We start from the raw sequence: 16,023 nt of genomic DNA, 5'->3' as shown, positions 1-16,023 counted from the left end.
ACGTACGGGCGAATGCAAAAGATGCGACAATTGAGCTATGCTATCGTCAATGCCCTGGGCTCACAGTGTACTGTACTGTTTCGTGGCTAAGAAACGCGAAGTTGGTCCTGTTCCAGCAAAGATGCACTGAAGCTTATCCACTAACAGGACCAGCGTTCATCAACTGCCGACAGTACAAACGGTTACTCTATTACAAAATCAAACAGTCCAGACTCAATAAAAAGTGAGTAGATCTATATACCCAATTAACGCGAAACTCAAAGCTTCGCAACAGCTTTCTCCGCCTTGATCTGCGCCTTCAAAACCCTCCTCAGAATCTTCCCACTCGGACTCTTGGGAATAACATCCAACACCCTAACACCGCCCTTCAACCATTTATGCCTCGCCTTATGGCTCTCAACATGCTCACAAACAGCCCTTACAACACCATCTTCCTTCAAACCATTCGTCTTTTTACTCTTAACGATAAAAGCTAATGGTACTTCGCCCGCGCGCTCGTCGACAATACCTATAACTGCGCAGTCGTCTACGTATGGATGATCAAGAAGATGCGCTTCCAGTTCCGCGGGTGCAACTTGATGGCCCTAACCGAGTTAGCGAGGTACGTTTTTGGTGAGGTAAGGGGTTTACCTTGACTTTTATAAGTTCTTTGATCCGATCAACGATAAAGAAATGATCATTTCCACGTGGTGATTTTCGCACGAGGACTTCATCGCCTGTTCTTAACCAACGCCCATCTTCCCGCCATACAAACGTCTCCGCATTAGCTTTCTCGTTATGAAGATATCCTAGCACGACATTCGGTGCTTGAACGTATAATTCGCCTGGTGTTTCGTAGGCTGTGACTTCAGAGCCGTGCTGGTCGATGATCTTGACTTTTGCCCCGGGGAGGAGAGATCCTGATGAGCCGAGGAGGGGATCTGCTTCGCTTGTGTGAAACACCGACGGTGAAGCCTCCGTTAAACCTGCTCTGTTAGTTTATAACTGAAATATGGGAGGGAGACATACCGTAGCCTTGACTGATTCTCCATTTGGGATACAACTCTAGTAGTTTCTGAATCGTCTCGCCTCCTAATGGCGCAGCACCTGAGAATACTAATCTCACAGAGTTGAGATCGTATTTCTGGCATTTATCCTGATTACTCAAGATCTGCACAATGATCGGCGGTACAACACTAAGTTGCTCAATGCGGAATTTCTCAATAGCGCCGAGCAATTGATCGAGTTGAAAGCGCTGCAGGACGATTATCTCATCGCCGCGGTACTGTGCGATATGGGCGATTACAACGAGGCCGTAGATATGGCTGAAGGGTAAGAGACCAAGGGCTACTTGGGTGTCGATGTTGTCTTGGGCGCGGGTTATGGACTCGAAGGTATGGATCATGAGGGTGCATGCTATGACGTTGTAGTGAGAGATCATAACGGCTTTCTATGCTTGTTAGAAAGAATATATAACAGAGGATGACACGTACGGGAAGACCTGATGTACCGCTTGAGTAGCACAAATACGCAACCTGTCGTTTTCCCTGTCCTCGTGTCCAAGCTTGTAAACTTAACGGCGGGAGATTTTGACCCTCTGAGACGAGATCTTCAATCGTTTTGAAGGATTTCTCAGATGGAGCATCAGGTAAAGGGAGCAGAAAAATATGCTTCTCTGGAATTCCAACGGCAGAAGCTGCTTTGAGAGCAGTGCTGAGAAGAGGAGCGCATGTAAATAATGCTTTGGCACCAGATGATCGAAGTTGATGCTCAAGTTCAGAAGCAGAGTGCGCTGAACTAGCAGGCGTGACGATGCCGTCTACGCGGTGGATGGCATGTGTAACGGGGATGTAGTCAATCTGTCCAAGCTGTTAGATCTGCGAAATCCCGTAGGATTAGTGTATTTACCGTATTGAGAGCGTAAATGGCTACGACTCTATCCCAAGCCGTTCCATCATTCGGATCAAACCCGACAGTTTTCGCTAACCCGCGTGCAAGGAAGTCAACGCGCTGTGCAACCTCAGCAGCCGTACGAGACTTTCCCGTTACTCCGCACGTATACGGCCTCTTCGACCTATCAAAGCTCCTTCTTCCTGCATTTTCAGTATTAATAAAGTCTGCTACACTGATTGAATCAGGTATATCTATTCCCATTAGCACTCCTCCTTGAAAAGCGGGGCGCTAGCAGTACCAGGCAGGTTAGGGACCCAAGAAGGAGGATAAAACGACATTTTTGGAATATTTAAAGTGAGATTGGATAATGGGGGCTGTTGCTGATGAGATTGGTATGGTTATTTGAACTATTTAAGCTACGTTTGGACCGAGGTTTGCCTGTTCAAGTTCCGCGGATGCGATACCGAGCTGTTGATCTGGATGTGGAGTGGGCCAATGAGAGGGGAGGGGATTGAGGAGCGTGGGGAAGATCTGGGGAAGACACGTGAGGGATCTTGGTGGGTTTACCATGGAGAATTAGGTTTAGCGGTATTGGGCGATAAATCGACTCTGGGGAGTGAAGAACGAAGAAATCTGTAGGTTTAGTGTTGTTTATTCATGTTGTTTAAATATATGTCATTGCGAAACAATGAATGCAGGTACAGACCTGAGAGTTTCGGGATAGAGATAAGCGATGAACTCAAACTAGATCGCCTACCAATGAATCTTGAGAACCATCCTCAGCCAAAGAGTAAAGATTGCATTACTCACATAAACTCTCAACAGCATGGCCTCAATGCCCAACGCAAAATTGAATTAGATATAAAATGGTAGTCTGTTTCACAAAGAAGTAGTTGCCGCTACCAGATCGTGCTGAGTAACAGGCAAAAAACGTGGTTCCGCCCGGGATCGAACCGGGGACCTTCTCGGTGTTAACGAGATGCCATAACCAACTAGACCACGGAACCGAGCTTTGGCTTTGATTGGTTGAAAGACTGCCTGCCAATTAGCGTTCAAGTCACTGAGACTGTGAGCACGGATTGGCTAAAACCTTGGCCGCATTAGGTTCCCAATGTTGAAGCTTATTGAGTGTTCACACGTCGCTATATTAATTAGAGATAGATAATTATAGTTACTAGAGCGTTGCGGAAAGACTATCAAATTTTATTCATGACCTATGCCTTGACTAGTATGCCGACATTGCCTACAACACCAATTACTCCATCAATCCTAATAATTCATTACCATTCTGGTATAGCATCAATTTCACCCAAAACTCCCAATCACACCGGCAACCTCGTCTTCGCCCTACTCAACGTCTCAGCGCACCTCCTCGCAATATCACTCTTCTTCCCCAAAATCCACAAAATCCTAATACACTCCTCCCCCCTCCCCAACCTCTCCTCCAACTCCTCCCCCGCCCTATCAACCTGCAAAAGCTCATTAACCTCGCCCATCCAATAATTCGCCGCCTTCGAAAACGCCCTTATCAAAATAACCGTCCACGGTTCTGTTAAAATCATGCACTGATTAATAGCGTGGTGAAATTCTGATAACGTTGGCACGATAGAGGCCGTGTTGTCTGGGGCGGTCACGCGCGCTAGGTCGGATAATTCTTTGGCGCTGCGCTCGCGGATCCGCATCACCCATTTGCAGTTGTTGCGGGATTGGCTGGGGGAGGGCAGACCGAGGGCGTTTTCGTCGATGTGGTGGATTAGATCGGCGAGGAGAAGAACGCCGAGATTCCAGTGGGCGCAGATGCAGATGAACCAGCTTTGGATACGACCTGGTATGGAGTTGTAGTTCTGAAGAAGTTCTCTAAAGAACGTGCCACTGAACAAATTAGTACAAGCAGTGATTCAGAGGTAGTGCAGACTTACTATGTCGTGTTCCAGTATCGATAAACCCTCGCAGACCGTTCAATAAACTCCTCAACCTTCTCCCCCGTCTCTCCCTGCCTCAGCAGATTCTGCAAATACGCTACATGCCGAAACATCAAGACTTTAACCGGCGCTGATCTCGTAACAGCCTCAGCAGCCTCTTCATACGAACAAGGCCAATGAAAATTCTGTCTCGGCTTCTCAAGACTATCCTGAATAAAAAGCGGAACATTCCAATCCGTATCACCGCGCGCATCATCATGCTGACTATTCGCATCCACAACAACAAGCGGTCGTTCACTCATCGTCGAACTAACCGTATCAAACATGACTGTCAACCAGTATAATAAACTCACGGTACCGGCGTCTTCACTGCTCATTGATGACACGAGATTGGCGCGCTTGCGGCCCTTGGTGAGACCTTTTCGCTCGGCGTCGTAGCGGTATTTCAAGGTGTGCATTTTTCGGGCGGCGCGTTCCATGAAGATTGGGGGACCGTCGTTTTCGATGATACTGGCGATTTCGTCGGCGACGGATTGCATGTCGTATACGTCTTCGAAACAACCCGATGTATCTACGTCGCTGTGCTCTGTGTCTTCGGGATCAAGAGGTTTTTGGGTGAGACCGAAGATCATCTCGGCGCAGACGACGCGGTATGATTCTACGTCTGCGACGTCATCTAGAGCGCGTCGAGCTTGATCCCAGATATTTCGTTGGAGATGACGATCGAATTCTTCCTTAAAGTCATCCATGTACTCATTCAATGGGTTCTCTTCTGCGATATCATCTAGTGAGGGATATCGTTCCCTATGCCGTCGTGACCCTTGAGCCCATTGCGTCGCGAACGCCATGATAGAGAGATGAAGAGCTTTCGCAGTCGCTGAGTCCTGTTGGCGCGTCATGTGGATCAATTGCGTTGATTGAGCCACGCGGTCGAGATTCATGGTTCGTCGGAGAACTCGATTCGTCCATGACGATCCCCATTCTGCAAGACTTCCTGCTTTAGTCAAGTTCTTCTGCTGCTGGCCGAATGGACATGTAACTTCGTTCAACCAGCACGATAAATTATGCTCCAGGACATCGTGATAAATCTGTAAAAGACTCGTTGAGATCATCTGGTTGTTGGACTTTGTCATCATCGATTGATCCATAGTGAACGATGACAAAGAACTGCTCTGCGTATCGCTCCATGCAGTTGACACGCGACGTCGTTTCGTTCTTCTCCAGTCCCTTTCGTTATTCGGACTGACAGCGATGAGAGATTGTGCAGGTTCCGTAGGACTAACGATGGGAAATTGCGACATGGATGCAGCGTCGAATTGAAGTTCAGGCGGAACAGTCGAATCTTTGAAGAACTCCCAAGGTTCACTCAACGGTTCTTCAGGCGCAGTGAGGTCCTTGAACTGAATGCCGTAAAAATTAGAGTCAAGCGGCTCGGTCTGCTCAGGCACAAATTCAAATGGTAGCGCGTCGAGTGAATTGTCGAGAAATGAGGGGGCGTCTAGACTGGTGGCGATTTCTGAAAAGACCGGAACGGGAGGGAGGGACTGCGAAACAAAAGATTGCGCATCAAAGCTATTGTTATCATCCGGAATAATAGAATTCGGTGTACCGCGCGTATTCTCAGTCGATGTCGATTCTCGTCGTGTAGAAGTTGAATCCCGTCTCGAGGGGACAATGCATTCAATACCAGGTTCTCCACGCGCAGCCGCAGCAAGAGCATAAGAAATCTGAATCTGCGTCCACGCCCAGTTCATAGTACATTTTTTATGAGTCTTAGTGCAGTACGAACACGGTGATGATTGAGCTAGGGGTGCTATACCATCTCTGTCAGTTCCGTTGGGGACTGCGGAGGCGGGACTTACGCTTCTCTCCTACGATCATCTTTCCATCACGGAGAGGGTCCATATTTCCAGGAATCTCCAAAGGCGGAGCGTCGCACCCCCTCTTTGACTTCCTGCACTGATCGCAGGCATATTGTGTTCTCTTCATGGTCGGCAAAACACTGTAATGATGATGTAGTCAAGAGGGGTCTTTTGGATAAAATAGGTAGTAGCGTGGAAAAAATGCTGCAGTGACAAAAGTGGGCGAACTTGGGTTAAAGCTCTGAACCTCCCTTGCAGATATACCCCTCCCTACGTACCCTCCGGATCCCCGGATTCCTACCTGATCCGAGCGTTTGTTTCCCCGCGTTTTTTGCTCTTTTGGTTTAGTGCTTCTAGTCAAAGTTTGTGTTGGTTTCGGGGGGGGGACCCTGGGATATCCTGGCTTACGACCAAGAACAACCTCATTTAATCATCAACCTGATTTCACTGTGTAGATCGAGATGATCAGAGTTTCTAGGCTCTTCCATTATCGAGGTCAATGTGTAACTTTACGCGATGCACTGAGGCTGTGAAGTTTTGACGGGTTATGCCGCAATGTCTTAACTGACTCTTCGATTCTGACTCAACTACTGGAAAATCCTTGCAAGCCTACATCTCAATCTCATCTCATCTACAGAACAGCCTTGTAAATCTCAGTTTCAACAGCTGCCCAGAGCCCCAAGACCTTGGCATCAGCAAACGGCAAAATCTGCGTACAAACAATCCCTCCAACCCCATGCTCACGATCAGCCCACCACCAGAGATTCGCAAGACCAGCCCACTGAACCGTACTCTTCGATCGCCCTGAGAAGCCTCCATTGGTGAGCATGAATGTCAATCCCCAGCCCTGCGGTCAATAGTCAGAAATAGTGTCTGCACAAAATGTGGGGGGAGGTCGTACCTGGGGTGGATTTCCATCGACGGGGTATAGCTCGCCGATTGGGTTGGTCAGATCTGGTTTGGCAGCTGGGATGGGCTGACGGCTGAAATTAGGGAATTTCTCAATGCTGTTGCTTAGCATGAGATCGACCGTTTCTTTCTTGAGGATCTGAGCGCCTGTCTTGGGACATGTTCCGCCGTTGAGAAGAACAGTGAGGACCTCTGTTTAAATCAGCACCCATCCACCAGCACAATATGTCAAGCATGTTCACTTACTGCCGTATTCTTGGGGCTGCGCAAACATTCCTGCGCCACCGCTATGGAAGATTGAAGCGATTTCACTGGCGTTGTCGGTCACTAGAGGAAGACGCTGAAGATGATCGCGCGTTCGCAGTGCACCATCTGCGTCTCGCTGATGCATGTGAGCTAGCTTGGCGCGCATTTCTTTACCGGGAAGCATGGACATTTTTTTTATGCCCAGAGGTTGAAAGACGTTCTTCTGGAGATAATCATTGAGACGGAGACCGCTGGCTCGTTCAAGTGCGATGCCAGCCCAGTCAATGCCGACCTGAAATGTTAGCAGACTTCTGGTGAGATGGAGAATGAACTTACACCATATTCCCAACCTTCGCCGGGTTGGAATAGAAGAGGAAGCTTGACGATGTCCTCAATACGACCAGAAAACTCATCAATACCAGCAGGATGACTCCAATCCCTCAACCGCTCATTAAAAAACGTATATCCAAACCCAGCAGTATGAGTAAGTAGCATTCGCAGTGTAATGCGATTCTTCTTATCCTCAAAGCTCCCATCAGGCTTCAAGACCTTCAGACTCTTGAGCTCAGGAACAATATTCTCAAGATGTTCACCATCATCGAGTTTCAGCTTTCCCTGCTCAACGAGTTGCATGCACGCAACACCAGCAAGCATCTTGGTGCACGAAGCGATCCAGAAAATATTATCCAGCGTCATGGGCTCATTGGTCCCGACACCACGCGTACCCGCTGAATGAGCGAATATCTCACCGGATTTGTCGACCAGTACGACCGTAGTACCGGGAATACCGGTCTTTTGGTCGGCGCATGCATCGTCGATTATGCTGCGCAGCTTGGATGTTGCTTGGGTATTGAGAGGCATGTTGGGCAAACAAAACACGTTAATTTGAGACTGAGAGGGTTTGTTGTATCAACTGTTACAGAATGGTAGCCGTGGAGTGAATACCCTAGTGAAGCTGTCTATTTATACTGATAGTCACAACGCGCTTGATTCCATGATAGGTAGCTTAATTAGCTTAGCTTCTGAAACCATGGCCCGACCAGCTCACAAAGGTTATTAAGTCATATGACAGAATATACCGCATCCAGCACCTTACTCTATTCTGTCAAACCCCGCCTTGCGCAATCTAACTTAACTGAGTTTTTCACCAAAACACCAAGGATTCTAGTGTAGATCACTTCCCCAAACTTGCGGACCCGCATCCGCAGATACGAGTGCACAGACGAGGGGTAAAACCCCAGCTTCACAAGCATCTTTATTTACTGAGGATGCGGCGCCGCGTGCGCTCGGCAGTTGAAAGGATCCGAGGCCCCGTGGGGTTCGATCCGGGGTAGAACGTGCGGGGACGACGATGTGCTGTAACCTCGCTGTGTCTCGTTTGGTAGTATTGCATGACAAAGCTGCCCTGAGATGTGACGAGGCGGATGCGGGTACGCATCTACGCAGGGCGGAAGGGAGGCCGGTCTTCACATGATGTTGCTGTAGAGTTTCACAGAGATGCAATGTTTCAATTTGATGAACATGCAGGACCAACTGCATAAGGAAACAATGTTTATAAACTGGTTGTATATCCTGTAAAGTAAACATCTCATCACAATCAAGTCTTTCATCCCAAGCATTACTCTCTTAAGCAATACTTTACAATGGGCGAGCAAATTCCAGTTCACAAGAAGTTCAACACTGAACTCACGGATTACTCCGTCGAGCATCATGGCGATAAAGGTGTCTATGCCGATAATCTCGAAGTAGACGCTCTTGTCGTCGGTGCTGGCTTCGCTGGTATCTTCATGCTCAAGACCCTCCGTGATCGCGGTTACAAGACTGTTATTTACGAAGCTGGCAACGATACTGGGGTAAGTCACCCACTACCAACCCAATAACTCAAACCTAACAGGATAGGGCACTTGGCGATGGAATTGCTACCCCGGTGCGGGTGTTGACTCTGAAGTCCCTGAATACGAATTCAGCTGGCCAGAGGTTTACAATACCTGGACTTGGCCTTGCAATTATCCTACTTACGCTGATCTTCGTGCTTACTTTGACCATGTCGATAAGGTCATTGGTGTCAAGAAGGATTGCGCTTTCAACACTGTCGTTGTTGGCGGGAAGTTTGATACCGAGAGCGGTCGCTGGCATATTCGCACAGCCGATGGTCGTGTCGCCAAGGCCAAGTATCTCGTCCTAGGCACTGGTTTCGTGAGTCCAACTTCAGACATGACATATGACTAGGGAACTAACCTTACAGGCTGCTCGTCGCTATATCCCTGACTGGCCCGGCATGGACAAGTTCAAGGGCATCATTCATCACTCCTCCTTCTGGCCCGACGAAAAGGTCGACGTCACCAACAAGCGCTGCGCCATCATCGGCACCGGAGCATCAGGCGTTCAGATCACCCAGGCCTGGGGTCCTGAAGCCGGCCATCTCAAGGTCTTCCAGCGAACACCCAACCTCGCCGTCCCCATGCGTCGCAAGTATCCTTCAGCTGATGAACAAAACCAAGCCAAGAAGTTCTACCCCGAACTGTTCCGATACCGCGAGGAGAACTTCGCAGGCTTCCATTACGACTGGTACGAGAAGAACACCTTTGACGATACACCCGAAGACCGTGAGGCCCTGTACGAGCAGGTCTGGGCCGACGGTGGTTTCAGATACTGGGTCGCTGTGTACAAGGACAACTTGTTCAACGCCGAGGCGAACAAGGAGTCTTACAAGTTCTGGGCTAAGAAGACGCGCAACAGGATCGGCGATCCTAAGAAGCGTGATCTTCTTGCGCCGAATGTGGATCAGATGCCGCATTACTTTGGTATCAAGAGACCGTGTCTCGAGTATGATTATTACGAGCAGTTCAACAGGGAGAACGTGGATGTTGTTGATATCAAGAATAATGCGATCAAGGAGTTTACCGAGACGGGCATTACGCTGGAGGACGGGACGCATCATGAATTTGATGTCATTGCTGTTGCGACGGGATTTGTAAGTCATATTCTGAGATTCTTGTTATGGGGTAATGCTAACATGTATAGGATGTTGTCACTGGTGGTGAGTACGGTTTTACAAGGGGAGTTGGGCTTTGCTAATGGATTTTAGTGATGACGCAGCTTGGTCTTCAGAGCATTGAGGGCGCTGAACTAGAGAAGGAATGGAAGACTGGCGCCACGGTATGTGAATTCGTCGATGTATTCAACTCATTGCTAACAAGTACAGACTTACCTCGGCGTCACTACCCCTGGCTATCCTAACATGTTCCATATCTACGGTCCCCACGGCCCAACTCTTCTCAGCAACGGCCGTAAGTACACCGTCAACAGTCATATGTGCCTCGCTAACAATCCCCAGCTACATCCGTCGCAGTCCAAGGCCGCTGGATCGTTGATTGCATCGACAAGATCAAGAACAACAACATCAAGTACATCAACCCCGAGAAGAAGGCTGGCGAGGAATGGAAGAAGCATATCGTCGATCTCAACAACAGGACTCTCTTCCCCACCACTCGGTCAACGTAAGTCTCACTCTACTCCATTCAACAATGAGCCTCCTGCTAATCATGTGAATAGATACATGGGCGGCTCTATCCCTGGCAAGATCTACGAACCTGTTTGTTACTCTGGTGGTATTCCTGCGTACAAGATTGAGATTCGCGAGGCCCTTGATACTATGAAGGGTTTTGAGATCGTCAAGAATAAATAGACTTGACCCTGGGGGGGGGGGGTGTGTGTACTCTGGCTATCTCGAGCTCTTGCTGGAGTATGAAGTGTTGGTAGACCTTTAGCTTTTTAGTTGTGCAATTGATGTTTCTGTTTTCATACTATTGCGCACATTGAGATTGATTTCCATTGGTGATGCCTTGTTGTTTCGTCTTTCGGCAGCTGTATATGCAGTACTTATAAGCTTGCTCTTCTTGGGCTCTGCGACTTGGTCTTGACAACTTTCGAACAAGCATCGGATCTGATATAGTAAATGGCTTGCCAACTCCATGACTCTGACTCTTAAGTCATTCGCTTACCTCAGTGACAGGCGGGTAGCTCTCTCATCACTACGACTCGGCTACTTTCGACGCGATCACGGCGTCTGGCGGTATCTTGATGTCTGCCCCAAACCAAGATCCATATGAACTAGGAACGTCGCGTCGCTTTGGGCTACGTGATGCACTGATTGACTGGGCATCATTCAGCGGTCGCATATCAATCGTGATGTCATCGCGTCTTAGACTTTCGCTGACCTGGAATGCGCGCCTCTATCCTTCTCTGCAACGCATCGGGGAGGTCACGTCACGTCCAAGACAATAGCGACCAGAACTTGGCGTCCGCATTTCTTTATACTCCGGTCGCATCGTCGTCGCGTCAAAGGCATCGCATTCAATCGTACGCACGTCATCCGGCAGTTCTGCATCGCATCGTATTCCCGAGATGCAAATCTTGAGATCTCTTTTCGCAATTGGAGCATCTCAAGATTCGACAGGCCAAAATTGTACCTGCATCTCCTCGGCCGGCGTGGTCTGACGGGTAACCCGGCTGTACAGGCAAAGTTCGGTAATTCGTAGGGGTTCAATCGCGAGGCGCATCGGTTCGTAGCAAATGTCGAAGAATAAAGCAATCTTTCACTTGTCAAGAGTAGATAGATCTGTAAACATCATCGTAGATCTCGGCGTACCCGATCGTAAATCCACCAGCATGAATCACAACATCAAATTCTTTCCCTCGGTAATGAAGGGATAAATAGTAAGAGGCAAAGCTTTCTATTATGTCATAATTTCGGAACGTCCAATACCGAACAAACCCCGTGAGTAAGCAGTCCAACCGGAATAGGAAAGTATGGGGAAAAGATCCACAACTATCCGTCCAGCATTGAATTTCTGTTACGAAATCGTCTCGCGAAGATGCCAATGAAAACGAGCCCGGCTCAAACGGCCTCCCTTCTCTGACTCTTTCCCCTTCTATTTTTGTTTTTTGCCGCTGGTTCTGGTGTTTCTCGGAATTATGGACGGTTATGTTGTCATTCAGTGCATCTCCGCGGCTAAGGGCAGTGGTATAAGGGAGCTGGCCTGCACTGATTCATTGTCTTTTTCCCTTGAAGCTATCGTCAGACATTCACTTGAACAGAGTTTAATACACGTTTGGACAAACATTGACGCCTTGGAACGCCATTATTACTAATTCGACGTCACTTTTTACTTTACGACTCATTTTTCCTTCTTTCATCATCTGAAGCGCGAATCACCTGATTACCCCGGATTTTCATCTCAGATCAGATCAGATCTCATGTCGCGTTTCAACCCGACATCGTGGACTCTCGATATCGATCGATACGTCAATCCATATATCCCATCACCGCCATGGCAACATATTCCATATCCTGTCGCATATTTCTTTGGATACCGACGCGATAAACCAAAGAGTATTGGGACAATTGTCCCAGTGATATGGGCATTTATCGGAATATTCATCGCCCTTTCGGTAATTGAATTGGCGTCAGAGCGCATTCCCTCTTTTGTCGAGAGAGGTGCTCCCATTATCGTTGGATCTTTTGTACGTTCACTGTCTGTATTTTGTTTGTCGACGCCGATGCTGATCATTTGGGTAGGGCGCTGGCGCTGTTCTCGAGTTCTACGCCATTGAATCTCCCCTCGCCCAACCACGAAACTTCTTTGGCGGCCAAATCATCGCCGCGACAATAGGCGTCAGCATAGGAAAACTCTTCCTCCTCAGCCCAAACTTCCACTCCATCCAATGGCTCGGCGGCGCCATATCCTGCGCGACCGTCACATCCATAATGGCTCTAACAAAAACCATCCACCCCCCCGCCGGCGCAACCGGTCTTCTCGCCGTCGTCGACAACCGCCTTCTCGACCTCGGCTGGTTCTTCATTCCAGTTGTGTTATTCAACTGCACGATCATGTTTGGTGTTGCGCTGTTGGTTAACAATATTCAGCGCGCTTATCCGGTTTATTGGTGGACGCCGGAGGACTTGAGGGGCGTTAGGACGGAGGGTAAGAGGGAGAGTGTGGATGAGGAAAAGGGGCAGAGGACGGATGAGAGTGATTCGGAGAGGCATGAAAGGCATGATGGGAGGGAGATTATTATGAAGCCTGGCGGGAGCTTGGTGTTGCCGCACAATTTGTTCCTCATGCAGGAGGAGTTGCAGTTGTTGGAGGAGATTGCCAACCGATTATAGGTTGCTTAAAAGTGTCGCATTGCATAGCAGTCAAATTAGCAAAAAACGATCATCTTGGTTTTATTCATGTTCTATATAAGCATCATCTCGTGACTCATTTATCGTTTCTCATAAAGACATGCCATTCCCCGATGGTCCAGTCCAAGGTCCAGACCCAGTACATCGCCCCGTCTATCCAACATGATTCTGTCGTTGTCCATTCATTCTTTCCTTAAAAAAAACAACTCATCACTAACATGGCGTACCTACTCTGCTGTCAAGACAAGGTCTTCTCCGTCCTCTCAAGAATGACAATCCAGCCAAAAATACTTATTCTGTCTTTACCCTTCTCCATAGAGGACTATCTGGTGGGGTATCGTCAACCAATCAACATGGTCCGTGGATACCTTAGTACAAGTTATAAGGGCTCAAGCGACCATAGTCCTCCTCATCTCGGACGCTGAATCTCTCAACATACCTTGCACCAGAGAACCCGCGCTTCCGGGACACAGGCATGCTGTTGCAAGGCGCGCTATCGCCGTCTTTCAGCCGCTGCTCATGCTGCCGCTGGAGTTCGTCCACCTGACGCTGAAACCGTCGTTGCTCGAACTGTTGGTCCTGCATCTGATGCCGGCGGGACAACTGTGCCTCATTAATTGCTCGTCGCTGGTTCCCGTGATTAATGAAAAACTGTAAGTTGCGACGAATGCCGCGACCGTTGATTGGCACTTTAAGGGCGTTGCGCTGGGGGCTTCGTCGAGGTGAGGGTTGACGAGACGGGATTGGTCGGGCCACTTGTGGCGTTGACACGATGCGTGCGTCATGGGAGGCTGGAATGGCATAAAGTGATGGAGATCGGGGTGAGCCAGGTTCTACCATGGCATCTTCGTTTGCTCCCGGAGACAAAGGTGAGCCAGGCTCCTCCTTTACTTTCTGGCTGTCTTCTTTGTCAACAGTGTTGACCTCGTCTTCCACGGCATTGGCTTCTTGGGCGGAAACATTAAATCCACGCCATTGATTGAAAAAGGCTGTATTTGATCCCGGCTCTACCTTGATGCGGGCCCCGTCCTCAGCTCGATGGACGTTTCCAGTCAAGTGAGATCGGCCGTTGGCATCCATGCCGCGGGTGTTGGCGGCATCAGTGGATGGAGCGTTCTCAAAGGGAGGGTTCATGAAGTCATGTAATTCAGACATTTTTTCTGGTTGTGAAGAAAGACGTAATATATCTGGCGGTTGACAAGTTAGACTATCAAACCGTTAGAGGGGAAGGCCTTTCGAGGTTGATGACATATAACAACTTGATGAAAGATAGTGAAGGGCTCTGGTGAGTACAAGGTATCGCGGATGCGTGGTAGAGTTGGTGAAGGACGATAGTTTCTGAAGATAGATTCCGATATCGTGATATCCTGATGAGGTCGTTGGTAGATTCGCTGATGGAAAGTGTTGTGAAGAGGAAGAATGATGGGGTGTCGAAGACGAATGCGAGATTTAGAAGAGATATGATGGGAGGAATAGATAGATGGAATGGGAGAGTGCCTGGTCCCATTCGTCCTAGTGACAAATGTCAGTGCGAACATCAGCCTGGATTCAACAGTTTCACCGGCGGTACTTGAGATTTTTTGTTACTGCCTGCTACAGATGTCTGTTCACTTGTACGGTATAGTTCATGGCCATTTAGAGATAATTAATAAACTGCCAGCGGAACACAATAATGAATATATATATAGGCAACGCTCTGATCATGTTTAGGGAAACCAGGCAGCATAATTCACATATCCTGACCTTGTGATACTGAAGTCTCGAGTATAGTTGATTAGATCCTTGAACTACGATCACCTTCGACAGCCCCACGTTCTCGTCAGCACCAATGAATTTCCTTGATGAAGCCAATAGTTATAAAGGATTGGTTTGATGAAATCACGAGCAGCCATGAGCAACTTCATACTAACCTCTGTACGGCAAACATTTTCAATTCCCAAAACATCAATAGTCAGCATAGGTTGTCCCGTTGGGCAGACGCGCACGAGAAAAAATTGGACAAGCTTCGAAGGTGTCAGTATCTCGAATTTGCGCTTGGTATAAGCCAATTTCTTCTGGCCAAGTCAGAAGCGAAGCCCTGGATAGCTCAGCGCATCCATGCTATAGCCAATGTTCTCAGAAGAGACAACCAGTGACAGAAAGTCAATTCTCGATAATAAGTGTATTCCTATCAGCAGCAATCCGATAATTGGCTTTCTCCAAGCTATTCACAAAACAACGGTTGAGCAGCAGCTATATCCGTCTTCTTCCATGTTGCTCTTTCAATGGCACTAACAACTTTTTAATTGGCGTCTTGGCACCTCCGATGAACTGCAGAACTGGTTTGTCGAAAACAAACACAATTGGCTAATCCCCCGACGCGCTTGAAGTTATTTTCAGTAGCCGACCGTTTTCACTCTTTTTGTCGCTCGTTAACAATATGGTTCCTGCGAATGTGTTTTTGGCCATGGGCCTGATTGCTCCGACTGCTCCACCGGTACATTCGTCGTCAACGGCCGCAGCAAGCTCGTAAACGGAAACCAACTCCTGTGCGCTTTCTTCCAATCGGGCCAACAGTACGGCGATATTGTTGGCTGCTCACCTGACAATACCGATCCTCAATTTTCGCCTATTGTTTGTGAACTTGGCACTTCTGGACAGCTTGATTGTCAGGCCCAGGGCAAGTTCTGTTATTATTCTGGGGAAACACTTACCTGTGATGCGAGAGGTTTGTATCCTTACTTCTATCCCGAGAATGCTAGTTTGTATGGGTATGGGCTTATTCTTGGATCGAATGGGCTTAATCGGACGCCGGTTCAGCTTGCGGATCATCCTCAGCCATCTGAACCTTGGGGCGGAGCATGCCATTAGTGCCGTACTTCTCACATGCTAGGCTGGACAGAAGAAGGCTTCGACGCATAATATTCTTATTCTTCTACATATCTTCCACCCAAGTTCACAATGATGGGCGATATAGACTACCTTACATGGTGTAGACTGGATCACTCCTCCATCCAATTACATTCTCTAAGCTCATCTCTAG

The 16,023-nt window shown here is 48.3% G+C and overlaps 7 protein-coding genes and 1 non-coding gene across 8 annotated transcripts; 3 read left to right on the top strand and 5 right to left on the bottom strand.

Annotated features, from left to right (window-relative positions):
• Positions 1-257: 257 nt before the first annotated feature.
• On the bottom strand, positions 258-2,210 carry BKA55DRAFT_598722 (uncharacterized protein; the record flags this gene model as incomplete). Its single annotated transcript, XM_046196279.1, has 6 exons — positions 258-584; positions 631-965; positions 1,009-1,429; positions 1,473-1,838; positions 1,888-2,104; positions 2,140-2,210. The coding sequence occupies 6 exons, from the start codon at positions 2,208-2,210 to the stop codon at positions 258-260; spliced, it is 1,737 nt and encodes a 578-aa protein (XP_046043137.1).
• A 595-nt stretch (positions 2,211-2,805) lies between these two features.
• Positions 2,806-2,879, bottom strand: BKA55DRAFT_t288. The gene has a single exon. It is a non-coding gene; the product is annotated as a tRNA-Val (tRNA).
• Positions 2,880-3,194: 315 nt separating this feature from the next.
• Positions 3,195-5,783, bottom strand: BKA55DRAFT_598721 (uncharacterized protein; the record flags this gene model as incomplete). Its single annotated transcript, XM_046196278.1, has 3 exons — positions 3,195-3,744; positions 3,792-5,607; positions 5,657-5,783. The coding sequence occupies 3 exons, from the start codon at positions 5,781-5,783 to the stop codon at positions 3,195-3,197; spliced, it is 2,493 nt and encodes an 830-aa protein (XP_046043136.1).
• A 107-nt stretch (positions 5,784-5,890) lies between these two features.
• BKA55DRAFT_203263 (beta-lactamase/transpeptidase-like protein) lies at positions 5,891-7,823 on the bottom strand. The gene is made up of 4 exons (XM_046185119.1): positions 7,148-7,823; positions 6,812-7,103; positions 6,558-6,757; positions 5,891-6,503 (listed from the first exon to the last, which is right to left on the bottom strand). Exons 1-4 carry the CDS (start codon positions 7,670-7,672, stop codon positions 6,288-6,290), a joined length of 1,233 nt encoding a protein of 410 aa, XP_046043135.1. The 5' UTR covers positions 7,673-7,823; the 3' UTR covers positions 5,891-6,287.
• A 631-nt stretch (positions 7,824-8,454) lies between these two features.
• On the top strand, positions 8,455-10,499 carry BKA55DRAFT_598719 (uncharacterized protein; the record flags this gene model as incomplete). Its single annotated transcript, XM_046196277.1, has 8 exons — positions 8,455-8,664; positions 8,711-9,007; positions 9,057-9,785; positions 9,836-9,851; positions 9,900-9,970; positions 10,017-10,101; positions 10,164-10,311; positions 10,367-10,499. 8 exons carry the CDS (start codon positions 8,455-8,457, stop codon positions 10,497-10,499), a joined length of 1,689 nt encoding a protein of 562 aa, XP_046043134.1.
• Positions 10,500-11,677: 1,178 nt separating this feature from the next.
• BKA55DRAFT_582955 (HPP family-domain-containing protein) lies at positions 11,678-13,051 on the top strand. Its single transcript, XM_046194159.1, has 2 exons — positions 11,678-12,337; positions 12,393-13,051. Exons 1-2 carry the CDS (start codon positions 12,071-12,073, stop codon positions 12,981-12,983), a joined length of 858 nt encoding a protein of 285 aa, XP_046043133.1. The 5' UTR covers positions 11,678-12,070; the 3' UTR covers positions 12,984-13,051.
• A 200-nt stretch (positions 13,052-13,251) lies between these two features.
• Positions 13,252-14,156, bottom strand: BKA55DRAFT_715294 (uncharacterized protein; the record flags this gene model as incomplete). The annotated part of the gene is made up of 1 exon (XM_046200877.1): positions 13,252-14,156. One exon carries the CDS (start codon positions 14,154-14,156, stop codon positions 13,371-13,373), a length of 786 nt encoding a protein of 261 aa, XP_046043132.1. The 3' UTR covers positions 13,252-13,370.
• A 1,305-nt stretch (positions 14,157-15,461) lies between these two features.
• On the top strand, positions 15,462-15,851 carry BKA55DRAFT_525848 (uncharacterized protein; the record flags this gene model as incomplete). The annotated part of the gene is made up of 1 exon (XM_046188787.1): positions 15,462-15,851. A coding segment is annotated over one exon (390 nt), but the record flags the coding sequence as incomplete, so codon positions are not given.
• Positions 15,852-16,023: the final 172 nt, after the last annotated feature.

This window comes from Fusarium redolens (assembly GCF_020744475.1).
Source record: "Fusarium redolens strain MPI-CAGE-AT-0023 chromosome Unknown BKA55scaffold_22, whole genome shotgun sequence".
Taxonomy (NCBI): domain Eukaryota; kingdom Fungi; phylum Ascomycota; class Sordariomycetes; order Hypocreales; family Nectriaceae; genus Fusarium; species Fusarium redolens.
Note: the sequence above shows the minus strand (reverse complement) of the source record. Positions and strands in the feature narration are given on the sequence as shown.